The sequence below is a fragment of the Sphaeramia orbicularis genome, chromosome 4 (genome assembly GCF_902148855.1).
Source record: "Sphaeramia orbicularis chromosome 4, fSphaOr1.1, whole genome shotgun sequence".
NCBI classification, from domain to species: domain Eukaryota; kingdom Metazoa; phylum Chordata; class Actinopteri; order Kurtiformes; family Apogonidae; genus Sphaeramia; species Sphaeramia orbicularis.
In genome coordinates this window covers 10,715,760-10,742,838 of record NC_043960.1, presented here as the reverse complement: position 1 = coordinate 10,742,838, position 27,079 = coordinate 10,715,760, and the positions used below count along the sequence as shown (strand labels likewise).

The 27,079-nt window shown below is 35.4% G+C and overlaps 2 protein-coding genes across 2 annotated transcripts; one reads left to right on the top strand and one right to left on the bottom strand.

The window, feature by feature from the left end:
- The first annotated feature begins 16,856 nt into the window (after nt 1-16,856).
- Nucleotides 16,857-21,720, top strand: ebna1bp2 (EBNA1 binding protein 2). Its single transcript, XM_030132201.1, has 9 exons — nt 16,857-17,047; nt 17,376-17,459; nt 18,625-18,788; nt 19,314-19,437; nt 19,528-19,617; nt 19,831-19,906; nt 20,214-20,304; nt 20,421-20,601; nt 20,737-21,720. The coding sequence occupies exons 1-9, from the start codon at nt 16,955-16,957 to the stop codon at nt 20,782-20,784; spliced, it is 951 nt and encodes a 316-aa protein (XP_029988061.1). The 5' UTR covers nt 16,857-16,954; the 3' UTR covers nt 20,785-21,720.
- On the bottom strand, nt 21,601-25,406 carry cfap144 (cilia and flagella associated protein 144). The gene is made up of 4 exons (XM_030132203.1): nt 25,286-25,406; nt 24,044-24,103; nt 21,787-21,890; nt 21,601-21,693 (listed from the first exon to the last, which is right to left on the bottom strand). Exons 1-4 carry the CDS (start codon nt 25,404-25,406, stop codon nt 21,601-21,603), a joined length of 378 nt encoding a protein of 125 aa, XP_029988063.1.
- Between the last annotated feature and the right edge of the window lie 1,673 nt (nt 25,407-27,079).

Here is a 27,079-nt window from a genome sequence, read left to right as displayed (position 1 = left end):
TTGCATTTATGCTTGTTTGTCATATTCACCTTTGCTGTTAAAAGCCTAACCAGAAAATTTTAGTTTATGTCCAACATGTAAAGAAGACTAACTGTCAATAGAATAGAATAGAATAGAATAGAATAGAATAGAATAGAATAGAATAGAATAGAATAGAACTTTGTTGTTGTATCACTCATATGATCCCTTCATTTATAGATAGAAAAAGGACTGGGAGGAAATTCAGAACATATTTATTCCCACCCCTTCTCCATAAATATATTATTGCTACTTAGCAGCTTCCTTATTGGTTTAAACTAATATTCTCATTAAATTAATTTTCCTTAATTTTCTTAGGTATAATGCTAATTGCTCTGACCCCCGAAGGGGAGGCAAAGGGTATTGTTTTTGGTTCGGTTTGTTTGTTTGTTTGTTTGTTTGTTAACACTCTAGCAGCAAAATTGTTGGTTAAAGTCATACCAAATTTGGTTTACAGATTGCCAGTGATCCAGAATAGATCTCATTACATTTTGGGAACAGTAGGTCAAAGTTCAAATTTTTTATGAATATTTAAAGTCTTTTTTCTTCTCCCATTTACTCACACTGAACAAAAATATAAATCAGACATTTGAAATTTCGCCCATTATATACTGAACAAAAATATAAACGCACCACTTTTGTTTTTGCTCCCATTTTTCATGAGCTGAACTGAAAGATCTAAAACTTTTTCTGTGTACACACAAGGTTTATTTATCTCAAATATTGCTCATAAATTTGTCTAAATCTGTGTTAGTGAGCATTTCTCCTTTGTCCTTTGCTGAGATAATCCATCCACTTCACAGGTGTGGCATATCAAGATGCTGATTAGACAGCAGGATTATTGCACAGGTGTGACTTAGACTGGCCACAATAAAAGGCCACTCTAAAATGTGCAGGTTTACTGTATTGGGTGGTCCAGGGGGGTCAGAAAACCAGTCAGTATTTGGTGTGACCACCATTTTCCTCGCACAGTCTTCTTCATGAATTCTCTGAAACAGCTTTGGAGATGGCTTATGGTAGAGAAATGAACATTCAATTCACAGGCAAAAGCTCTGGTGGAGATTCCTGAAGTCAGCATGCCAATTGCATATTCCCTCAAAACTTGTGACATCTGTGGTATTGTGCTGTGTGATAAAAGTGCGCATTTTAGAGTGGCTTTTTATTGTGGCCAGCCTAAGTCACACCTGTGCAAAACTCATGCTGTCTAATCAGCATCTTGATATGCCACACCTGTGAGGTGGATGGATTATCTCAGCAAAGAAGAAGTGTTCACTAACACAAATTTAGACAGATTTGTGAGCAATATTTGAGAGAAATAAACCTTGTGTGTACACAGAAAAAGTTTTAGATCTTTGAGTTCAGCTCATGAAAAATGGGAGCAAAAACAAAAGTGGTGCGTTTATATTTTTGTTCAGTATATAATGGGCGAAATTTCAAATGTCTGTAGGAGCAAAACAATTGGGTGATTTCATACCAAATTTGGTTAATAGATTGCCAGTGACACAGAATAGATGTCATTGCATTATGGGAAAAGTAGGTCAAAGTTAAAATTTTTTTAATGAATTTTTCAAATCTTTTTTCTTCTCTCATTTACTTATAATGGGTGAAATTTCTAATGTCTATAAAAACATCAATTTTGTTTCAATTTACTTCAAACTTGGCACATATATAGAGGCTGTTGATATGCTGACATCAGCACATGCATAGACATGATGACATCAGCTGGATCGATGCCAAAATAAGCTACAATATGTATGACGGGGCCCTGCGATGAACTGGCGACTTGTCCAGGGTGTACCCCGCCTTCGCCCCCATGTAGCTGGGATAGGCTCCAAGTGACCCCCATGACCCTGGTGAGGATAAAGCGGGTTCAGAAAATGAATGAATGTATGAGGGGTTTGTTGTGCCAGGCACCACTTGTTTTTTAATCACTACTCTTCATAATAATGTAATTTACTGATATTAATTTCTATATTAAATGTATAAATTCCACCTTGAGAAAAATAAGTATTATGTACATATTACCACCCATCATATGTGATATGGCTATATAATATTACAAATCCCTGCACACACATACATATATACATATACACTCTAACATACATATATGTATAGTGTAAGTCATATTGCATCCATTGTATCTGTTTTTAATTGCATCAATAGCCACATTCATTGTCCCTTGTCGAATGACCGATTACAAAAGAGGTACAAAGGTAGCCGCATACTGACATAAAAAAGACAAAAAATAGCAGACTATAAGGCCACGATTATTATGAAGACAGAAAGTTTCCACAGTGTGTGTCCTCGTCTAGCAATCCACGAGGACACTGCAATGCAAGTGTGCAATTTTCACTTCATTTAGACAAGGAGAAAGCAAATCATGGGAGGGGAGAACATAAAGGAAGTCACAGAGAAGTGCTGATACATAAAATGCCTCAGTCGAGCAATAGAACACCTGGCCATATGGGGGAATAACACACTAATGGGCTGGAGAGTCAGACACTCCCATGAAAGCAAACCATGCAGCCTTATGAAGCCTATTATTTCCTATTCTCTGGGGGTATGTTACAGCTCATTTGAAGCATTATAAGTTGTATATGCTGTTTGTGATATTTCTATGTTATTGCAATAATTGTATGGTGTTGAAAATGGGTAAAATGGCAACACTTTATATTAAATGTTAAACAATTGCTTATTAACGCACATATTAATAGCATATTGGTTTCTTATTAGTTATGATAAAGGACTTTTAATAAGTTAAACACATTCTATAGGCCATTAACATTTGGCAGTAAATAGTTTCTCCTAAATAACTTTCCAATTACTGCTTATATAGAGATAGTAAGGAGATAGTTGTACATGAAATAATAGAATAGAATAGAATAGAATAGAATAGAATAGAATAGCCACTGTATTTTCATTCAAAAAAACATACACCAGCTAGTGAACATTTAAAACAAAATTTCAGTGCGTTGACTTGCCATCGAACTCATACGATAAAAAAATGGCATAAAGGATAAAATGTAAAAATTAAATATCTAAACATCTATTTGCATGCAAATTGCGACATATACTAAAACAACTATACAGACAGTTGCAGCAAAACAGTGTACATTGTATGCTTTGTTCTGTATGAGCCTTATAAAGTGATAAAACCGTGTGATTAATATACAACAGCCTTGTTACTGTCAATCAGCAATAATTAGGATTGTTATCAAATATGGTCAGAATAAGAATAAGGCATTTATAATAGAAAAAACTTTACCATATAGCACATTTCATACATAATGTGCAAGCATAGAGTCAATGTGTTTCAAAGTTAAAAAAAAAAAAAAGACTAAATGACCAAAATTTGCAAGATAAGAAAATGAAATTATTTGTCACATATAAGACATATGAGCTAAAATATAGAAGATATATAACAGGATGGTACCACAGAAAAAAGGGGTAAAATATGAAACTATTACTGTTGTTCAAAAGGGGGAGAGTGACAATAACACTGCTTTTAAAAAACCTAAAAAATAAATATAGTTTATACTTTAATTTTGTATAGATTGTTGCGGAATGAATATTGAGTATTGCTTGCTTGAGTAACAGTAGAAATGCCATACTATAAAAATGTAAAGCCTATAATCACATATTATGCATATTAACGATTAACATCACTGTGTCGAAAATGGTTTCGGTAAATAAATAAATATTTGTTGCTGGTTTAAAAATAAATAAATAAATAAACTAAAAAGACACTAAAAAGAGACAATGTTTTACTAATATGTATGAGCACCAAGTATATAATACCAAGTGTTATACATAAAATTATGTGTACTTGCTGTTTTATGAACATGTACAGAGCTTATGAGGACAGACTGATCTACCCGTGACTCAGCTCCTGCAAAAGAAAAATATAGATTTTGTTTTTACAGTTTGTTGTTGCTTTAATATTTACTGGGATGTAATAAACATGTCAGTCTGTAGAGGCTGCTGTTGGGCCTTAAGACCTAAATGCAAATGATACCAGAACCTTTCTTATGCTTTCTTATCTGTGCTCCTTTTTGTATGTACATGCTGTATGCGGCTCACTGGTAGTGGTCAGCTCACACCACTGCTGCTTTATGTTGAATTTCCATTATTGATTTTAGGGGTCTTCTATCACTCCCAGCATCAGAAGATAACACCACGTGAATGCAAAACAAAGACACCCAGAACCTTGAACAAGTCCCTCTAAAGCACAGGGGTCAAACACACGGCCCGCTGGACAAAAACAGCCCACCAAAGGATCCAATCTGGCCTGTGGGATGAATTTGTGAAATGCAAAAATTACATTGAAGATATTAATAATCACAAATGTTAAAACCATTTTAGTTCAGGCTCCACATACAGACCAATGTGATCTCAAGGGGGTCAGACCAGTAAAATACTATTATAAGAACATATAAATAATGACATCTGCAATTTTTTTCCTGTTTTAGTGTAAAAAAAAATGTAAAAAATTACCTGAAAATGTTTACATTTACAAACTATCCTTTCACAAAAAATGTGAATAACCAGAACAAATATGAAAAACCTGAAATGTCTTAAAAGAAGTAAGTGTAATTTTAACATGGTGTGTTTGTAGATCCACTATGGAAGTAAATCCATCTCATCAAACTTTGAATTATAAAAGCCATTGAATTTCTAGCACTGCACTGAAATTAAGTATCTGATTTTTTGTCTCTGAATTCGACTCTTCATATTTTCAATACCCCCTTTTCACTTTTATTTGTCAATGCTCATAAATTCAAAATAAAAAAAATTCACATTTAAAAAATTCAAGGAATATAAATTCAAGTTACTCAAATTCAATGGGCCAAATCCAGATGCCAAAATTTGAGGTATAAAATTCAGATTAAACATCTGGGAAACCAAGGATGAGCAATCAGTTCTATCTGAAGTCGGACCAACAGCCAGCCAATCAAGTTACATTAAGTTGGTCATGTGATGCCGATGCAGGAAGGCGGTCAACTACAGACCCCTGGATGTTTGTTCTGAATTTTATACTTGAAATTTATGTTATTTGAATTTTACACCTCAAATTTTGGCATGTGAATTTGGCCTGTTGAATTTGAGTAACTTGAATTTATACAACCTGAATGTTTTAAATGTGATTTTTTTTTGTATTCTGAATTCATGAACATTAAAAAATAAAAGTGAAAATGGGGTATTGAAAATATGAAGAGTCAAATTCAAGACAAAAAAATTCAGATACTTGTTTTCAGTGCTAGAAATTCAATGGCTTTAATAATTCAAAGTTTAATGAGACAGATTTACTTCCATAATCCACTGTGATTTATAAGTACATGTAGGAATAATAAACTGAGCCGTAATATTGTTAAAATTGCAATTATTTTTCTTAAGATATATCAGGTGTTTCAAGTTATTCACATTTTTAGGGAAACTTTGTCAATGTAAACATTTTCATAATATAATTTTACTTTTTTCACTGTTATTATTTTACTGGTCTGGCCCATTTTGAGATGATTAGGCTGAATGTGACCCCTGAACTAAATGAGTTTGATACCCCTGCTCTAAATAAACACTGCCACAATAACTCTTCTTGTGTTCTTTAATATCCTAGAGGAGTTCAACCGAAGTCAAGAGGTCATGAAATATCATATTCTCATACGGAACATTTTAATTGGGTGAGGAGTGCAGAAGGCCAAAGTCACAAAAACACTTCCTGTTTACAAATCTACGAAGCTAGTTGTTAATTAGGATTTTCCCATTCACACATAAGCTAATAACAACTTTTACTATGAGGAGCAAACTGATTTTACAGCCAGGGAATCTGCTCAAAATGCTAAAAAGGAGACCATCTGGTGAACCTCAGATAAAACAAAGTGCTGTCTCTTATGAACTGGCTGCAGTGGACGCATAAATCTGTTTTCCAATTATAAGATTTATATGACCGTCTTGTATTGACTGCTGTCATCGCTTCAGTGCACCTTTTTAGGCTAAAATCATAGGGTTTTATCAACGAATTGCTTGTGATTTGGTAATAAGGACCTCATTATCTCCTTGTCGCTTTCCAACCCTGGTACGGTGACTTTCTTGGTAGCAGGTTGGGACTCGGCCAAAGAAGGCAATGAGGCAAGCCGGGACATAACATCTGACTGCAACGAGGACTGAATCAGGGACAGCATTATAATTTCCAGCAATTAACACTGGGACTGGATTCTCTCACCTTTACAATTCATAGCTGTCCTTATTACACAGACTTTATCTGCAAAACACACCATGATCTGAGCCTCTAACTGTCTAGGCCTTGTCAGATTAATATAGTGGATTGACTATAGTGGAGTTTGATGTTGTAGTGTTTTTGCACAAATGTGCTTTGTGTTCTCTAACGTTACTCTGAACTTCTCTGATGGTTCACTGGCATTAACCCATAATGACCCAGTGCTGTATGTTCCCGAATAAATTTTTGTCTATATTAAACCTTTTTTTAAGTGATTTATCAGCATTTTTTATGCTATTATCCTCTGTATTTTGCATTTTTCGGTGTAAATGATGAATTTTCTTAGATTTAATTCACTCGCCCTGTAGATGTTCATTAAAGTTTAGTGTAAATTCAAAGTTTATTATATCAGAAACAGGAAAAACTTGAGGAAAAAAGTGACTTTTTCTGCAAAATATATCATTAACTGGACATAAAAACAAGTGTCTCTATCCACTGTCATTGATTGTCATCTTAACCCATAAGGACCTAGTGTGACATTTGTGGCAGTTCCCAAATGAACTTTTCTCTATAATTAACCATCTTTAAGTGGTTTATCACCTTTTATTGTGATATTATCCTCTGTATTTTATGTTTTTTTCAATGATAATCAGGTACTTTTCAGCATTTAATTCACTAATCATGTAGATGTTCATAAAAGCTCAGAGTAAAGTTGAGGATTATTATATCAAAAATACAGAAAACTAAGAAAAAAGTGACTTTTTCAGTCCAGTCTCTCATTAACTGAACATAAACCAAGTGTCTCCATCCACTGTCATTGATCCAACTCCATGGGTTTTACTGGTGAATCAATGTTGTAGAAGATGATGGTGTTTCCATGGTAACTACAGAGCCTCTGAACGTTCAAATGGGTCATATCTGACAACCATGAAAAGATGACAAACTGCATTTTACACCAATTATTTACATGTATTGATAGGATTAGTGGATCAACAGGGATTAAACATTTTATATCAGTAGATGGTTTTGGTCGATAGTGGATGTTTGGATTTTTATGGGTTAATGCTATAAACTATTTTAGCAGATAATCAGTTAACCCTTACAGACCTATAACTATTTATTTGGCAACTTCCAGATGATTTTTTTCTGTCTATCTAACCTTTCCTGAGTTATTTATTACATTACCTTCTACATTTTCCTGTATTTAATTTACTGATAGTATAGCTGTTTATAAAAGCTGAGAGTAAATTCAAAGGTTACTATTATATCATAACAGGCAGTGGTGTAGTATATGGCGGTATAAGGCGTATACCTACTTATTTTTCAGTCAGTATTGCGTATACCCACTTCTAAACCCCCCTAATGTGCACCATTCAGTAGTATCTGTGTTGTAATTATCTAAATTACGTCCAAAAACAACGAACCGAGACTCTCGGTTTAAAAATACGCATTCATTTTAGTGTGTGCGGCAACTTGAAAACACATACAACTTTTTCTCACAACTCGTGGTATACATACATCTACCTCCATGAAAATTTCCTGTACCTCTTGGGTAATGCTAAGCCTCATGGGAAACGTAGTTATCTTAATCTTAGCATTCACTATGGCTTATTTTAGCTCAACTTTTAACATAAATCACAAATGAAATATACTGTATACTTTACTCTGAAATAAATTAACATGAAATTGCATATGTATCATGAAATTATAATGAATCCAAACACAAATTACTTGTACTTTATCTTTCCCCAAATAAAGTCACAACAATCTGAGCCAAATTGCTTATTTTTTGCCCTAGGATGGTGAAGTCATGACCCGCCCTACTCTGCCTGTAATTGGCTAGTACTCACTGGCTTCACTGATTAAATTGGTTAACTTTAGGCATGAGGACTGATGAGCCAATCAGAAGCAGAGTAGGGCGGGTCATGCCGAGGAAAATATTGCTAACTAGTGCTAGCCACTAGCCACTTCTCCAGGGACTACCACACCACTGATAACAGGGAAAAAAAGAACAAAAAGTGACTTTTAAACAAAATCTTCAACAATTGCTTCATCAAACTACATAGATTTTATTAGTGAATCAGTGTTGCAGAACATGACTGTTTCCACGTTCACTACGGAGCGTCTGAATAACTAAATGTCATATCTAATGCCACAGAAAAGCTGAAAACTGTATTTTACCTGAATTATTTCAATGTATTGATAGGACTAGCAGCATTGTACCTGTGGTGCCATTGTACGATAGCATGAGAGGTTAAAATCACCCAGCATACCTCACAACATTTGAATACGGACATAAAATTGTGCCTAGTAGATAGTCAGGTAATATTTCTATTCATCTGGTGAGTTTGGCGGCAGTCGGGCCTGTGAGGGCTGAGGAAAATCCGTTCAAACGCCCTCCTGTGCTGCAACATCGATTGGACAGACGGACGCATCCACCCATCCATCCATTTTCTTCCGCTTATCTGGGGCCGGGTCACGGGGGCAACAGTCTAAGCAGGGATGCCCAGACTTCCCTCTCCCTAGACACCTCTTCCGGGGGGACCCCGAGGCGTTCCCAGGCCAGCCGAGAGACATAGTCTCTCCAACGTGTCCTGGGTCTTCCCCGAGGTCTCCTCCCGGTGGGACATGCCCGGAACACCTCCCCAGGGAGGCGTCCAGGAGGCATCCGAAACAGATGCCCGAGCCACCTCAGCTGGCCCCTCTCGACGCGGAGTGCTACTCCGAGCTCCTCCCTGGTGACTGAGCTCCTCACCCTATCCCTAAGGGTGCGCCCAGCCACCCGACGGAGGAAACTCATTTCGACCGCTTGTATCCTTGTATCCTTGTCCTTTCGGTCATGACCCAAAGCTCATGACCATAGGTGAGGGTAGGAACGTAGATTGACCGGTAAATCGAGAGCTTCGCCTCTCGGCTCAGCTCCTTCTTTACCACAACTGACCGGTACAGCGACTGCATCACTGCAGACGCTGCACCGATCCGTCTGTCAGTCTCACGCTCCATCCTTCCCTCACTCGTGAACAAGACCCCAAGATACTTAAACTCCTCCACTTGGGGCAAAGACTCCCCACCGACCCGGAGAGGGCAGACCACCTTTTTCCGGTCGAGAACCATGGCCTCGGATTTGGAGGTGCTGATCCTCATCCCGCTCGCTTCACACTCGGCTGCAAACCGCCCCAGGGCACGCTGAAGGTCCAGGTTCGATGAGGCCAACAGGATAACGTCATCTGCGAAAAGCAGAGATGAATTCCTGTGGTCCCCAAACCGGACCCCTCCGGCCCCTGGCTGCGCCTAGAAATTCTGTCTATAAAAATTATGAACAGAACCGGTGACAAAGGGCAGCCCTGCCGGAGTCCAACGTGCACCTGGAACAGACAGATGGACACAGAATATGCATTATATAGGCAAGGCAAGTTTATGTGTATAGCACATTTCAGCAACAAGGCAATTCAAGGTGCTTCACACAGGACATTGAAATACAACGACGGAAAAAGAAACACATTTAAAACATTATAAAAGAAACATGTAAAAGGTGATTAAAAACAGCAAGTAAGAAAACAAGACATAAAATCAAAAAATAAATAAATAAAATAAAATAAAAACAGACATTAAAGTAAGAGTTGCAGTGCAGAGTTTCGAAAGAGAATATAAAATTTAAAAAGTCAAAAGCCTTTTAGTCAAAGGCAGCAGTGAACAGGTGAGTCTTTAACCTTGACTTAAAAGAACTCAGACTCTCTGCAGATTAGTAGGATTTGTGGTTCAGAAGTTATTAAACATTTTAGGTCAGTAGATGATTTTGGACACCAACAGCTGTTTAGGTTTTTGAGGGTTAAATTTCCTTTCAGATGCAGAATTTGAAGTCAGTGAACGAGTATGTAGTCCCACTGAAATATCAGCAGTACCATTCACATACTTTATTTGATGTGGTGCACTGCCTTGACCAATGAGATGCAGTCTTAAATGTCCAAACATGGAGGTATAATAGGTCAGGCATGACTAAGAATCAAGCAGGAGAGCAGGACATGAACATTAACTTTCCCCTCTTGTCTCCTTTACTCATCTTCATCATTGTTCACTCACTGTCACTTTCCACTGCAGTATTTTAAGACTCCCTGGGAAAAGAGAATAAACTTTAAAGATGGCGATTTATGATCTGATTAAGTGAGGACATTTTATCCACTCTTAACTCAGCCGTAATAGCACTATGAATAAATTATACATCTCAAGAGCTAAAATGTAAGATTTCATGCATATTTCAAAAATCTCAATGTAATTAAAACAAGAAATATTTATTATGGGATGATATATATATATATATATATATATATATATATATATATATATATATATATATATATATATATATATATATATATATTTTTTTTTTTTTTTTTTTTTTTTTTTTTTTTTTACAATATTTTTATTGGTATTCAAGTTTTATAATGACAGGTAAACAAAGTAAATAATAAAATACATAAAAAACATGAATCAAAACAACAAACACCCATTCACACCAGCATACATATATATACATACACATACATGCACATATGTTCTCATAAACATGTATACATATGTGTAGAAATGAAATTAAAATACAGCAGTCATAATAATAAAAAAAAGTAATAATAAAACAGTAATAATTTGGATGTCATGTCCATATTTTCCAGATATTGTGATGTTCATATACGGTTCCCATAATTGTACAAATTCCTCCAGTTTTCCTTTGTCTGTTATGAACTTCGTAGTTAACCCTTAGATGCCTAGAACAATTTTTTTAGCGTTTCCCAAATGAATTTTCCTCTACAGTTAACCCCTGTTAAATGATATGTGTGCATTTATAGTAAAATTATCTTCTGCATTTTGCATTGTTCAGTGAAAAACATGTATTTCCCCACATTTTATTACTGATCATATTGGTTTTCATTAAAACAGTGTAAATTCAAATGTTCATATATAACAATAGAGAAAATTTAACCCATAAGGACCCAGTGTCACTTTTGTCTCAGTTCCCAAATACATTTTTCTCACTGTTTAACCCTTCCTAATTTATTTATTTCCATTTATTATAATATTATTCTCTGAATTTAGCATTTTTTCAATTAAAATCATTTATTTTTCTAAATTTAATTCACTGATCATGTAGATGTTCATAAAAGCTCGGGAATAAAGTCAAAGGTTATTCTATAAAAACAGGAAAGAAGGAAGAAAAAAAATGACTTTTTCAGTAAAATTTATCATTAACTGAACAAAAACCCAGTGTCTCCATCCACTGTCATGGATCAAACTTCATAGGTTTTACGTGTGAATCAGTGTTGTAGAAGAAGACAGTGTTTCCACGGTAACTACAGAGCCTCTGAACATCCAAATGAGTCATATCTGATGACCATGAAAAGATGACAAACTGCATTTTACACCAATTATTTACATGTATTGATAGGATTAGTGGATCAATAGTTTACATCAGTAGATGCTTTCAGTAGGGTTAGGGTTAGGGTGGATGTTTGGGTCTTTATGGGTTAAGAAAAAGTGACTTTTTCAGCAAAATATATCATTAACTGAACAAAAAATAAGACCAGTGTGGAACTTCTTAATGACCCCTTGGCACATTTTGACAGTGAGGGCTGCCATCAACCTATACCCCTGTTGCTCCTTGCTCCTCTACCAGTATCACTATCCCCTCACCTCATATAGGCTTCTCCCATCTACCCCCATAACCAGGCATTGACCCTGAAAAACCTGAAAAATATAGGTCATTACTGTCCAAATGTGATGCATAAACCCCAATTTGACCTTGTTCAAAAGCTTCACAAGTTGCACCTAAACACCAAATATGAATGAGATCAGGTGATTGTGCTGACACTGATGGACAGACGACACTGTACGACAATACTTGTTATGGCCACAAGGATAGCAAGTGTCTACACCCTGTCATTTATCAAACTACATGGGTTTTATTGGTGAATTAATGTTGCAGAAAATGATGGTGTTTCTACATTCACTATAAAACCTCTGAACGTCCAGGTGGGTCTTACCTGATGCTGCTGAAAATCTGAGGAAACTGCATTTTACATGAATTATTAAATGTAGATAGGATTAGTGGTTGAACAGTTATTAAACATTTCAGATCAGTAGATGCTTTTGGCCGCCGCCAGCTCTTTAGGTCTTTTAGGGTTAATGGGATTCATTAACTGTGGTGCACCCTCAAACATATGAAGTGATGGTAATGCATGTTAACAGTGGATGTTACCTGCTAGAAAGGAAAAAAGAGAGAAGAGGAAGTCAGTTCAGAACTACAGTGACATATCACAGCGATCTGCTCCTTCTGCAGATATGAATGACTCAAACATAGGAGGTGGTGGTAACGCATGTTAATGCTGGGGGTTGTCTGCGATAAAAAGAAAAATGAGGAAGAGGAAGTCAGTTCAGAGGAACAGCAGAAACATGGTGTGCTCTGTTTATTTACCCGTAAAGACCCAAACCTCCACCGGCGACCAAAACCATCTCCTGATCTAAAATGTTTAATACCTGTTGATCCACTAATCCTATCAATACATGTAGATAACTGGTGTAAATGCAGTTTTTCATCTTTTCATGGTCGTCAGATATGATCCATTTGGACGTTCAGAGGCTCCGTAGTGAACGTGGAAACACCGTCATCTTCTACAACATTGATTCACCAGTAAAACCGACGGAGTTGGATCAATGACAGTGGATGGAGACACTTGTTTTTACAATCAGTGATTGATATCTTCACTGAAAAAGTCACTTTTCTGAAGTTTTCTCTGTTTTTGACACAATAACCTTCAATTTTAATCTGAGTTTCAATGAACATCTACGTGATCAGTAAATTAAATATAGGAAAATACATGATATACACTTAAAAAACACAAAATACAGAGATCATCAGATATGATCCATTTGGACTTTCAGAGGCTCTGTAGTTACCGTGGAAACACCGTCATCTTCTACGACATGGATTCACCAGTAAAACCCATGGAACTGGATCAATGACAGTGGATGGACACACTTGTTTTTATGTTCAGTTAATGATATCTTTGCTGAAAAAGTCACTTTTTCTTGAGTTTTTTCTGTTTTTGATGTAATAACCCCCAACTTTACACTCAGCTTTAATTAACATCTACATGATCAGTGAATTAAACAGAGAAAAATACATGATTTACACTGAAAAAAATGCACAGTAAGGAAGATAATATTACAATCAATGGTGATAAATCACGTACAAAATGTTAAATATAGAGGAAAAATTCATTTGGGAACTACCACAAAAATAGCACTGGGTCTTTATGGGTTAAAGGCAGTCTGTGCCAAATGGCTCATTCTAAGGTAAAGAAAAGGAAAGCATTTCTATTATCAAGTGATTTATAATGAAATTATACTGTCAGATGCATCTAAATCATCCTGAATCGAACATGCTGGACCTTTAAAAAGTACAGCCAATACTCTTCATCTCTCATAGTCAGTCCTAGAGTCACAATGTCCCAAATTGTGAAACACCAGGGACAGACCATATTAAAACAATGTAAGCTTTGTAGCTCAGTGTAGGCCTTGGAGCCAGGTAGATCTGTTTGTGGTCCCAGCGACTGTGTGCCAAATCTCTAGCAGCCCTGTCCCCGATAATCTGAACAGGAGAGAATTAACATTCATTCAAGATAAATGTACAAACAGCACTGAGGAAATAACCCTAAAATACAGGGTGGGGAAGCAAAATTTACAATATTTTGAGGCAGGGATTGAAAGACAGTGTATGACCAATTAGTTTATTGAAAGTCATGAGAATTTATTTGCCACAAGAAAATTGACATAATAGAAAATGTTTTTATTCTATGTGTCCTCCTTCTTTCTCAATAACTGCCTTCACACGCTTCCTGAAACTTGTGCAAGTGTTCCTCAAATATTCGGGTGACGACTTCTCCCATTCTTCTTTAATAGTATCTTCCAGACTTTCTCGTAATAGTTTTGCTCATAGTCATTCTCTTCTTTCCATTATAAACAGTCTTTATGGACACTCCAACTATTTTTGAAATCTCCTTTGGTGTGATGAGTGCATTCAGCAAATCACACACTCTTTGACGTTTGCTTTCCTGATTACTCATATGGGCAAAAGTTCCTGAAAAGGTATGGATAATAGTGTTAGGTATGATTATGACATCAATATATGTTTGGTTTCAAAACAATTGACCTAGTGCCTGCTGAGAAAAATACACTAAATGTTCATTGTAAATTTTGCTTCCCCACCCTGTATTACTCCAGTTAATTTATCCAGACTGTTGTCCCCTTTTAACGATGCCAAATCTCTGCACTGATTGAGCGGCACTGGAGCTAAACGGCTCATCCAACTTAGGCCCAAGCATTTATGACTTTGTTCTTTTTTGTCCTCAGCTCCAGCAGCCAGAAATAACTATAAGAGTAGAACCTGACAGAGTGAATCCTCCTTATTTTTCAATCTGCTGTCAAGGAGTGGCCTGTCATGAGATGAAGAGTGACAGCGGAATGTGAATTCAATAGCCTGCATTTCTGTCTGGCTCAAGCAATTCTAACGACAGAAATGGAAATTATGGTATTTTTTTTTTTCCTTTTGAAGATGTGTCAGAGTTGGGATCTGTGCATGCAGGCGGCGGAGGAATTATGGGTGGTAAAGCTCGAACTGTAAATATCGATTTCCATCAGAATAGAGAGAGTTTCGCTCTCAGGGGAATCAGACAGTTTGTGCTTTGAGGACGAGGAGGATAAGCCACTAAAAGAGACAGATGACATCTCTAATGAACAGTGGTCGTCATCACAGACATTCTGCGTTGTCTGTTTATCTTGTGAATCCTCTGTATTAGTGTGGGGATGACTTTTACAATCCCTTCTTTGAAATAAATACAGTTTGCACATTCTGATACCACATTACACGTCTCTCATTTATCCTGAAAGGGGATAAAAACATGACTTTGTAAGGTTAGTACACACATTCTCACATTATTCTGTTTCTTCATCGACGAACATAAAATGTTATTTAATGCCTATCTTTACTGTGAACCGTTACATTTATGTTCTAATAAATGACTCCTAAAACATCTCATAGACACAACCTGATGAAATCTCTCAGGTTCTGTGATATTCACAGTAAAGTAAATATCTTTCCTGCAGTACAGTGACACAAGGCCGACACTGCAGATGTTTCTCAGTCTGTGAATCCTTCTGTGTCAAAGTGGCACAAATCGACATGATGTGAAAGCAGTGTTGAAGTTTATTTCTTGATGACATGGCAATTAAAAGTCACAGGGCTTCATCTGCCCAATCAGACTTAAAGATTTGACAGCACAGCCTTTAATGGAATTGATTGTATACTTTGAACTACATGATCTATCTATCTATCTATCTATCTATCTATCTATCTATCTATCTATCTATCTATCTATCTATCTATCTATCTATCTATCTATCTATCTATCTATGCTTTAACCCTTTCATGCATAGTGGTCACTACAGTGGACAGTTACTCTACAGCTTTACTCTTGTATATTCATGGGTTTTGTGGTTTTAGTTCCATATCAACCAACACAGTGGACACTTATGCATCATCTCATAAACTGCAATTCATACCATTATTGTAACTTTGCTGTTCTTGGTTGGTTCTTGAGTGGAAATCAATTGTTAATATTTATTTTTTGCATATTATCTCCATGAAGTGAGTAATAACTAGTATTAGAATATGTTAAAATGTGAGAAAACATCAGATTAGCTGCATTAAACATGGTTTCATTTCACTGTTTTGTTTTGTTTTTTTATCACTTTATGATACTGGGTTTTAAATACATGTTTCTTTGCTTCAAGAATAAAATTCATGGTGTAACTGAGTGGACATTTTTGTAACTCCATGAAAAACAGGTTGATTTAAAAAAAAAAAAAAAAAAAAAATTCAATCACATTGTTTTTTTTTCATGCCTAAAGAGGAATAAAAACACTTAGGAAAAAAAAAAATCTTGATAAGGTTCTAATAATTCATGCATGAAAGGGTTAAAGAAAACATATCAATGTTTTTCAACTTCATAATTACCTTCAAAGACTGTACTTCTCTAAAACATAACAGATCATGTACAATTAACAACAAAATCCCTTCTAATAAGAAATAAAGACTCGACTGTGTTGGAGCTTGGTGTTCAAGTTCCAAACTAGGTCACTCAGAAAGTGCAGACCTCAACAAAAGCCAACAGCCTGTCTCTTGTTCCACAGTAATATTACACTGCAAACAAACCAGGATAATGATCTGTGTTTTCCCCTTTTTATTAGTTGTTGCCTCAGGTTGGTTATATGACTTTTCTTGCAATCTGTCTGGTTATTTATTCAGCTGGCACCATTGTAATTAAGTCTGACACTTTGTTATGTTAAAGAAAGTAGGAAAAAAAACAATTCAAGCCTGTGCCTTTTAATAAACATAAAGGCAACAAATGCAATGTATTGTAATTTACAATTTATACTAAGCGTTTGAAGTCCAGCTACTGGACCTGACATGCCGTATTTATATTAACCTTTAATTTCTGAAGCGGAACCTTGGCTGTAACACAGTGTTTCCACCGGAACACATTCGGAGTAGGACATTCAACGCACTCACTTCCTCCCCACGTGAAACGCAGTGTACATGTGAGGAGCAGCGCACTCACAGCCATTTCTCCTGAACTATTAGGTTCACACACTTCAAATTTATTTCTTATGATTATTAATAATCAAACTATGGAGGCCGTAGAGGAGGACGCGCAGCTCGGCCTGGAGTCAGAGGAGGACAGCGAATTATCGGACAGTGAGGTGAGTTTACTTTAGCATGCTAACACCGGCTAACTTTAGCTAACTGTCTGCCCAAACAAATCCATGAATTTCGATACCAAGTCTTAAATTAGTGTTTTGTACCGCTGGAAAAACTGTCGTGCCAGACTGTTTTTAAAGAATGGAAACTAGCAGCTAATAAAACTGATTTGATAGCAACGTTAGCCTAAGGAGAACTGTGGAGGCTCCAGTGTTTACTGTAGAGCTCAAATATACTTCGATTTTAAAGTGCATTAGTATGTTGTTTTTATGTATTAAATGCCCAGGTGAAACGTATTTCTCAAACTGAACGATCTTGTGTTTTCTGTAGCTTCAAGAAGCCTTCGCTAAAGGGTTGCTGAAACCAGGAATGAACGTTATGGTTGAAAAATCCAAAAAGTTTGTCAACAATGTGGTGAGTTAATAGCAGTAAACCAGACTGCATTATCCTCTTTAACTTCCTTGGAACAATAACTATTTTATTATTGTTTAGTTAAGGTTGAAAAGCAATATGTTTAATTCAATCAAATGAAAATGAGTGAAATGAATGAAATACTTACCATGAATTAATAAGATAAGATATTCCTTTATTGATCCCACAATGGGGAAATCCACAGTGTTATCAGCAGTAAACACATATGATACATACAAGCATACACATACGCGTAAAACAGTCAAATAAATTTGAATTAAAAAAGTGTTTAAAAGGAGAGTGCAAATACGGTTTGATATGAATGTAGCGCAAATTGGTTATAAATATAAAAAATATATATAAAAATACGGATTTGAATATATACAGATTTGGACAGATGCGGTTTTAAATATATAAATATGGTGCCTATAGACAGTGATGGTCAACATAAATGGAATGAAAGGAGGGTTGTTATTACACCAATGAATGAATGCAGAAATGTGGTTTCTGCCGTATGCAGAATATTTATACTGTCTGCAAGTCCTCTGTGAAATAGAATTAAAATGACTGATAGCACATAATATGTGAATACTTTGCCTCAAGTGAAAGTTCTGTATTAAAAACATAACCTAAGTAAAAGGATATGGGCATTATCTGAAAACCCTTTAAGTACAAAAAATAAAAGTAGTTACTGTGTAGTAAAATGGTCACTGTTTTCCTCCCAAATCATACATATATTTTTTATTTCATTTCTGTGTTAATGTGTTTCTGATTGCGTTGCCATTCATTTTTAAGGTTCAGCTCATTTGAGCAACGTCATTTTCAATGTATTCTCCTCATTCAAAGCAGAGTTTATTCAGCTTAAGCAGGAGAATTTTCTTAATGGAGCACAATATCAATCAGTTTATCAAAAGCCGCCCTTCACAGTATATATGTTAGGATTTGTTGTTATCCCTAAATAGTAAATAACTATAGCTGTCCAGGCAGATGTAATGGAGGAAAAGTGCACTGTTTGTTTCTGAGATGCAGCTGTATAAAGTTAATGTTACATGAAATGAAAATAAACACTTGAAGAACAAGTACCTCAGATTTGAACAGAGGTACAATACCTGCTGATATTTTGTAACAAAGCATGTTATTTAAGTATATCCCATGAATTGTCCTGCAGGAGGGTTTGAAACAGTGCCTTGCAGACTTCCGTAAGGACCTTCCCTGGGTGGAGAGGTTGGACCTCACCAACCTGCCGACTGAAGATGTCCTTTCCAACGTTGAAGCAAAACCAACCAACGGAGAAGTAAATGCAGATGATGATTTCCAGAGGGAGATGTATTTGTGAGTGACCCTTGCCTGATTTTTGCTGTGTTGTGTTTGTGGCCTGTTTAATGTGGGTATTGTTATGAATTGGATATAGTGTATTTTTGATAAGTATATTACTGCTAAGAAATGGACAATTTATTTTTGTGCATTATTGTTATGGAACAGATCGTTTAGTTTAGTTTTGATATGTGTATTGTTATGAAATGGACAGTTTATTTTTGTTTTTGATATGTGCACTATTACTACTACGAAAAGGACAGAGTTAACTTTAATGTGAAATGCTGCTGCAAAATGGACAGTCTATCCTTGATATGTAAAGCAATTTTGTGTTTTGTGTAGGAATTTAGGGTAGGTTAAAGGATGGGGTGAGGGGGCAGGAGATTATAAATTAAAATTCATCCTGCTCCTTTTCGAATGTTGGACTTTCTGTCTTTTATATAATCCTTTTGTTATTTGGTTTTAATGCAAATTCTAAATAAATAAATAAACAGATATGTCTTGTTCGATTTTGAGCTCACATGTGATTTTGTTTCCTTGCAGTTATCGTCAGGCTCAAGCTACAGTTCTAGAGGCATTACCGTTACTACACAAGAATGACATAGCCACAAAGAGGCCTGATGATTACTTTGCAGAGATGGCCAAGTCAGACCAGCACATGCAGAAGGTGAGAGGTGTACATTAGATCCTTTGACCCTTCTTTGGATTATACATAAAATACTGATACAAACAAATTGTATGTTTTTCCTCTGTTCAGATCAGGAAAAAGCTGATGGCCAAACAGGCCATACTGGAAAGGTCTGAGAAGGCCAAGAAACTACGTGAGCAAAGGAAGTTTGGCAAGAAGGTTGGTTCTTGTTTTCTTAATTAATTAATAATGTTATCATATTTATTGGGAGCAGGGAATCGCGTATAGTCAGATAAATTCACCTATGTTTGTTTAGTGTGTGTAAAAGTCAGGTTTTAAACTGTTTATTACTGCTGTTGCATGTTAATAGCAAGGATGTAGAATTTCTCCATTTGGTTTGAGGTATTAATACGACTTTTGGATGTATGTTAGGTCCAAATTGAAGTGATCCAGAAGAGACAGAAGGAGAAGAAGAATATGATGTCAGCTGTGAAGAAATACCAGAAAGGTCAGTGTTCGCTGTGTGTATTCAATCTAAGCAAAAAGTTTCAAGCTGTGTTTGAGTGTTTGTTTTGCACATGAATAAACTATGACCAAAATTTAATCATTTGTTCCTTGTGCCAGTATCAACATTTCCTGAAATTTTCATGAACATCTATCCATAACTTTTTGAGTTATCTTGCTAACAGCCAAACAGACAGACATACAAACCCTGATGAAAACATAACCTCCGCCATTACACTTGGCGGAGGTGATAATAACCTGAATGATTTAATGTTGCCGTTGCTAATATTTTGGATTATCTCCACTTTTAGGAATGACTGACAAACTGGAGTTCTTGGAAGGAGACCAGAAGGCGGGGAAAGACTCTACTCAGGGTTCTAAAAAAGCCCCGAACAAAAAGGGGTAAGGCGTCCCAGTTCAGATGTAAATGTCACAGTCATAGCATTTTTATTTTTCTTCTGTATTTATGGCATTTTCAAAGAAAACAAAAAGTTGATTTATAACCTCCCTCTTTACAGTCCCAATGCTAAGAGGAAATTTAAGGACCAGAAGTTTGGTTTTGGTGGGAAGAAGAGTGGAAAGAAATGGAACACCAAGGAGAGCTACGACGACGTTTCTGGTTTCCGAGCTAAAGTGGCGCACGGAAAGGTCGGCAAAGGAGGGAAGAAAGGCAAAGGAGGGAAAGGAGGCAAACAGAACGTGAGTCACACATGCATTAAAAAGCTGCTGACTTTAAAATATAGAAGTTGTAAAAGGAACTGATAGGGTTACCATTAAAACACGCAGTACACCTTTGAGATTTTAACTTTACTTTTATTTCACTTTGGCTTCCAGAAACGTCCGGGCAAGTCTGTACGAAAGAAGATGAAGGCTCGGTCGTAAAAAGTGACGGGTACTGGTCAAAAGGCTGGACTTGGAGACACTTGAAGGCCAAGACTTCACACTCTTGCTTCCTCAGTTTGGTCTTTTCTCACTTGAGGCAACATTTAAGAGGCTCCTCTTGACCCTCTTACACAATGCACCTGCCATAAAATCCATCTGCTTCTACATGGAAGAGCCCATTCAGGCCTCAGTGGGAGCTGTCATATTACTAAGGAAGCTTTGAAGGACCCAGCTGATCAGAAAAGTTCAGGGAAAACTAGGAACGGACCCAAAAGTGCGTAGTGTAAAGTTGTATTACAGACTGTTTTTTCCCAAAGTGTAGTCGAGATTTATATCTTCAGACACTGTATTTTGTTTATGAGCTGTCAAAGAGGTATTTTAATCGTCAACTTCCTGTGTGGTTTCTCTTTGTGCATATTCGATGAGCTGGATTTAAGGCCACACACTGCAATTACACCATACTATCTACATCAACATTTACAGTGTGTGTGCTCTTAGGAGAATTCTGTTTCATTTTTTTTTTTTTTTTTCTTGCTCAGCTCCTTGACTTATCTCTCCCATGTGACATGACATTTTATAATATTGAGCAGCTGTCAGTTTTGCCCTTTCTCATTCATTAATATGATTAGTATGTGTTGGCTAAGTGTGCTTTGTATAGACCTGTGCAAATGTTTCTTGCACTTGTGTTTTCCTTCGTTGGAAATGTGAAAGGGCAGTTTCTGGCAGTGGCGTGGACGTTTATATGATAAACAAATAAAAGATAAAAATACGTGTTGATTTTACACAGGTCTATTGTTCGTTTTCGTTGCCCGTCACCTAGTTGGACGATCGTAGAGCCGATTCTTTGTGTTTGGTGACGTCCGTCTTGAAACGTTTGAAGTGAAATCTGCCACTGGTGTCCACAGGGACCTGGGGAGAAGAATTAGGATCCATTAGATGGATTCTCTGGTGAATTTTTACACTTAATATTAAAATCATCACACTTCTAAAAGTTGAACCCACCAGGGGAGTCGACACCCAGCCGATCTCCTGACTCTCCGTCTGGGGCATTGAATATTTCTTGGTCGGTTCCTCTCGAGCCTCATGGAAAGCCTTAATGAATTCAGCTACAAAAGAATATACACAATCGCTTGAAAATTAAAAATGCTTGAATTTCAATGTGTTTTCGAGGTCTGAAAAGTGCTTGAATTTTAGTTTAAAAGGGTCATATTTTGCTAAACCCACTTTTATTAGTCTTTGGTTCATTTATTTGTGTATTTGGACCCTAATTGTTCATAAAGTTTGAATTTGAACCCTCCAGATGCTGCAAAGCTATCTTTATATTCATTCTGGCAAAAGCTGAGTGGATTTCTACAACCTGTTTTAACTCCTGCTTAATTTGTTACATTTTATAACTAGTTACATCACAACATTTGCACATATTACGTCAAGACTTCCGATGAACATTTCTCCAAGTACGACATTATTGTTTGTCAGCAGCAGCGGTTGTAGTAAAAACTGAAAATATGTCCAAATTTTGAGTCGATTACCTAAAATGTTCAACCAAGAGGGGGTGGGGTGTGAAGTGGCTCATGTGCATTTAAAGGGCCAGCGCTCAAAACCACCTTTCTGGTGTCATTACTCAGAAATAAGGTTGAAGATGGACCTGTGGAGTTGAATTAACCCTTTCATGCATGAACTGTGAGAACCTCAGTCAAGATTTATTTTTTGAGTATTTTTATTCCTCCTTAGCCATGAAAAAAACAATTGATCGAGGTTTTTTTTTCTTTTTTATGCCGTTACAAAAATTTCCATGCATTTAATTTTTGAAGTAAAGAAACATTTGTTTAAAACCCAATATCAGAAAGTGACATGAAAACAATGAAATAAAAACATTTTTAATGCTGCTAATCTGATGTCTTCTCACATGTTAACATATTCTAATGCTAGTTATTACTCCATGGAGATAATATGCAAAAAAAAAAAAAAACTTTTTATCTAACAAATAATTGATTTACACTTAAACATGTTACTGCAGATCAGGTATATCAAGAACAGCACGGTTACAATAATTGTATGAATGTCAGTGTATGGGATGGTGCTTTAGCATCACTGTGTTGGCTGATATGGGACTAAAACAACAAAACTCATTAGTATACAGGGTGGGGAAGCAAAATTTACAATATTTTGAGGCAGGGATTGAAAGACAGTGTATGACCAATTAGTTTATTGAAAGTCATGAGAATTTATTTGCCACAAGAAAATTGACATAATAGAAAATGTTTTTATTCTATGTGTCCTTCTTTCTCAATAACTGCCTTCACACACTTCCTGAAACTTGCGCAAGTGTTCCTCAAATACTCGGGTGACAACTTCTCCCATTCTTCTTTAATAGTATCTTCCAGACTTTTTCGTAATAGTTTTGCTCATAGTCATTCTCTTCTTTCCATTATAAACAGTCTTTATGGACACTCCAACTATTTTTGAAATCTCCTTTGGTGTGACGAGTGCATTCAGCAAATCACACACTCTTTGACGTTTGCTTTCCTGATTACTCATATGGGTAAAAGTTTCTGAAAAGGTATGGATAATAGTGTTAGGTATGATTATGACGTCAATATATGTTTGGTTTCAAAACAATTGACGTAGTGCCTGCTGAGAAAAAACAACTAAATGTTCATTGTAAATTTTGCTTCCCCAACCTGTATAAGAGAACAGCTGGAGAATAACTGTCCACTGTAGTGACCTATGCATGAAAGGGTTAATGAAGAATTCAGACCCAAATATAGCATTTACAGTTTATGTAGACCAGAGGGAAATGTTTTAAAATGCATAATTCCATTTTAAAAAAGCAAAATATCACTCCTTTAAGAGCTTGCAATTATAACCAAAACTACTTACACAAGAGGTGATACATTTTGAAAAATGTAACTTTATGTCAAAAAAGAAAAGTGCCAGGTGTTCTCAGGTCGACTCCAGGTACATTTTTATCATAATCTTTGTCTCGGTGCGAGTGTGTTTGAAGAACGCCTCGTGGCTTCCCTTTTTTGGAATGAAACCGTGCGCTCCCGTTTAATTTCTACACTTTTTGCTATTGTGGAACATAATTTTAGGTGTTTATATTATAATACAATGTACATCATTGTGATAAAAAATGAAAAATATGATCATGAGTATATATATTCCTGTAGATATGTATTTGACCCCAGTGATAATTTGAAAAGACCCTTAAAGAGTTAAAGTGTCACCAGTTTTTATTAAAGAACAACAGAACACTTACAGTTCTCTTCAATCACTTCTGTAGGTTTCCTGGACATGGGTTTGTCTGGTAGGACGTGTACTGAAACATGCACAGAAAAAAGATTATTACTTAATTGACCAGAGCTTCCATATAATATACACAACCACAACACACTAATTGACGTAGAGGAAGTTAGAAATTAGTTACCTTGTTAAAAATGGAAGTAATATAGAAGTGGAATTAAAAAAAAAAAAAAAAATTCTCGATATGAAGACTCCTTCTGTTTATGAGTGGGTGGGTAATTTACCAATGCTCTAATGTTAGTATTTGAGGTGTCATGATGTGATATGTTTGAAAAAAAGAAAAAATGCAAGTGGGTCAAGTCGCGGTTATGTAGGGAGTGCCCAACTACATTTTATACTGTAATTCAAAAAGTATTTAAGATAGAGACATGAATAATACATCATTTTAAAGGTATTGACTAGTACTTGAAGCTCAAAAATGACTTGTCAAAAAAAAAAATAATTTCAGATTACTTTTTTAACAAATATATAAGTAGTTAAGCAATAAAACTGAAATTTCCTGAGATTAAATTGAATCTGGGTAGTGTAAAAAGTAGTTTTTTTTTTGTTTTTTTTTTTAAAGTATGGCACAACAAAGACAAACTCAACAATTCAGACTGTACAAATCTGACAGAATGATATAATAGTCACTGTTCTGTCAAAAAAAGACAAAACAAAAAAACCCCTGAATTCAGAGCCACACACAAAAGTAGTATTTAACACCGATTACTGTCGTTCTTGTAGTTTTTAAGAGTTTTGCAATATAACTTGAATTATTATTATTAGTAGTAGTAGTATTAGCAGTATTTTTTTTTATAGAACATAACTGTATAAGTTAATCACATCTATGCTGCACACACACATTTTAACCACTTATTTAACTTTTTTTTTTCTTTTTTATCAGTACCTTTAATGGATTACAATTAGGCTCCATTTTATTTATTATTTATTTAACTATGAATGTAATGAAATGAAAATACATATACAATAACATCAAGCAAAAATATTACCAGTGCATTTCTAACTGTACTGTATTCTTATATTAATAAATACATGGGAACTGTGGAAAAAAACTATATATCGCTGTTGTTTTAACCCAAATTCTGTACGTACGGTTAAAAAAAACATCCTTGTCGTCTACTTTGGTGGTTATAATAATAAAATATGATGAAGTCTTATATGTTTAACCCCCAGCATAGAAGTTGAAGATCAGACTCACATTTCTTGCGTGGGTTGATGCTGAACTCCATGTGCAGTCTCTGGTGTCTCTGCTCCTTCATGATCGTCTCGATGTGGATTGCGTCCTGATGAACCAAATCTTTAGTCTCTTTTCCTGACATGTTGAAAAATCAAGGGTTATAGTGTCTTTTTTTTACCGACCACAGGCTGTTTTTAAAGTCATTTCTGTTTCCCAGCAACAGTAAACACTGTCTGCAGCTGCACTGACCATTTCTGACCACAAGATGGTGCTACTGCATCAAATTTGGTCATTGAATCCCATCCTTTATCCTGTATCAGATGTATTAGTACAATTAATTAAATCAAAGAAGAAACATGTGCGGTGCAATTAGGTTATTTATCATGAAAGTTTCATCTTTTATTTTCCTGCTAAATACTAGTTTTATCAGGTAATTTCAAATATATCTGAATTCTTTCTTTTCTATTTCATTGTTAGTTTTTTTTTTAACCCTTTAATTTTTAACACTTTTTTTTTTAATTGCAACACCTCAGTTTAGTGAATCAATCTTTCTTTCTTTCTTTCTTTCTTGTATATCTTAATACATATCTTACATATATACATAAATATATTTTAGGATTACATATTTATTCAATTTTCTTTTAAATAAAATGCTGTTTCATAGCATACACTGTCAGAGGTCGATTGAAATATTTTGTTAAAAAATTTGGGGAAAATTGTTGATCCTATGACAGAACATTTTTCTACCTGCTAAATACTTGTGTGTATTTATATCTAATATTTTAATATGTAAAGAAGATATTAATGCCTGATATGCATTTGAGCCCAAACGTAAAACCTAAAATCTAATCCTAACTTAAATTATTCCTCCATCTATAGCTTTAATTGCACTTTTAGGAAACTACATTTCATTTCATAATGGGCTTCATTAGATCTGTACACTGTAAACCCAAATGTATGTAGGCCTATTCAAAGAAATTAAATACATAAAGTGTTGCAAATCCAAGACAAAAACCTACTCATTTAAATAAATTAAGTGCCTGTAACATTTCCTGATTATATTTGATTAACTCTAGTGCACTTTGAGACCATTACACATGTAATCATAGATTGTACTAATTCCAATTTAGAAAGACAGTTTAAGCTCAAAATTAGAATTTTAATGAACCTGTCAAGTATATTGAGTGGTAAAGTTTTCATATGTGGAGTCTAGACTAAATATGAAGCAGTTCTTACATTGAATCAGTCGCACAAACTGGATTTTTTTGGAGTTAAAACTACCGCTAACATCACAGTGAACCGATCAGGGGTGAATGAGGGAAGATGTCAGGTAGTTGCACATTTATTGAACATTAGCTGAAATCCTTTGCATGGTCTAGGTCTTCTTTTTTTTTTTTTCATTTATTTATTTGTATCAGACATGTAAATAGTTACAGTCCATAGAGTATAATGAGTATTAAAAAAAATAATAAAAAAGGGTTATAAATGGGTCAAGTCACATGCCTGTTGACTTTGAATCAAAAAGTTAGAATTGAGATAATGATTTCAAACTTTTTGCAGTTCAATAATATAACATCTTAAGTTTCTAAATCCATTAAAATTTTTGCCAAAAAAGGATTTTCAAGAAAATTACGGAACTTTTTATACAAACTAAATTCAGTCCCTCGGAAAGTTCTCTAAGAATGAATGATAACAGAACTTGTCAATGTCAATCATATATTTCTGTTTTCAATATAGTTTTATGACCTTTTACACACCCTTTTATCATTATAAAAATCATTTTGTCTGAAAAATTGGTGTGAATTGCTTTTTTAA

What these genes read in the sequence shown, in the direction of transcription:
- ebna1bp2 (XM_030132201.1), top strand. Translation starts at nt 16,955, where the DNA reads ATGATTATTAATAATCAAACTATGGAGGCCGTAGAGGAGGACGCGCAG. An exon ending in AAAAGTTTGTCAACAATGTG is followed by an intron (nt 17,460 to 18,624) that starts GTGAGTTAATAG and finishes ATTGTCCTGCAG; the next exon opens with GAGGGTTTGAAACAGTGCCT. An exon ending in TGTGAAGAAATACCAGAAAG is followed by an intron (nt 19,907 to 20,213) that starts GTCAGTGTTCGC and finishes CTCCACTTTTAG; the next exon opens with GAATGACTGACAAACTGGAG.
- cfap144 (XM_030132203.1), bottom strand. Translation starts at nt 25,406, where the DNA reads ATGTCAGGAAAAGAGACTAAAGATTTGGTTCATCAGGACGCAATCCAC. An exon ending in CATCAACCCACGCAAGAAAT is followed by an intron (nt 24,104 to 25,285) that starts GTGAGTCTGATC and finishes TGCATGTTTCAG; the next exon opens with TACACGTCCTACCAGACAAA. An exon ending in AGAAGTGATTGAAGAGAACT is followed by an intron (nt 21,891 to 24,043) that starts GTAAGTGTTCTG and finishes ATTCTTTTGTAG; the next exon opens with CTGAATTCATTAAGGCTTTC.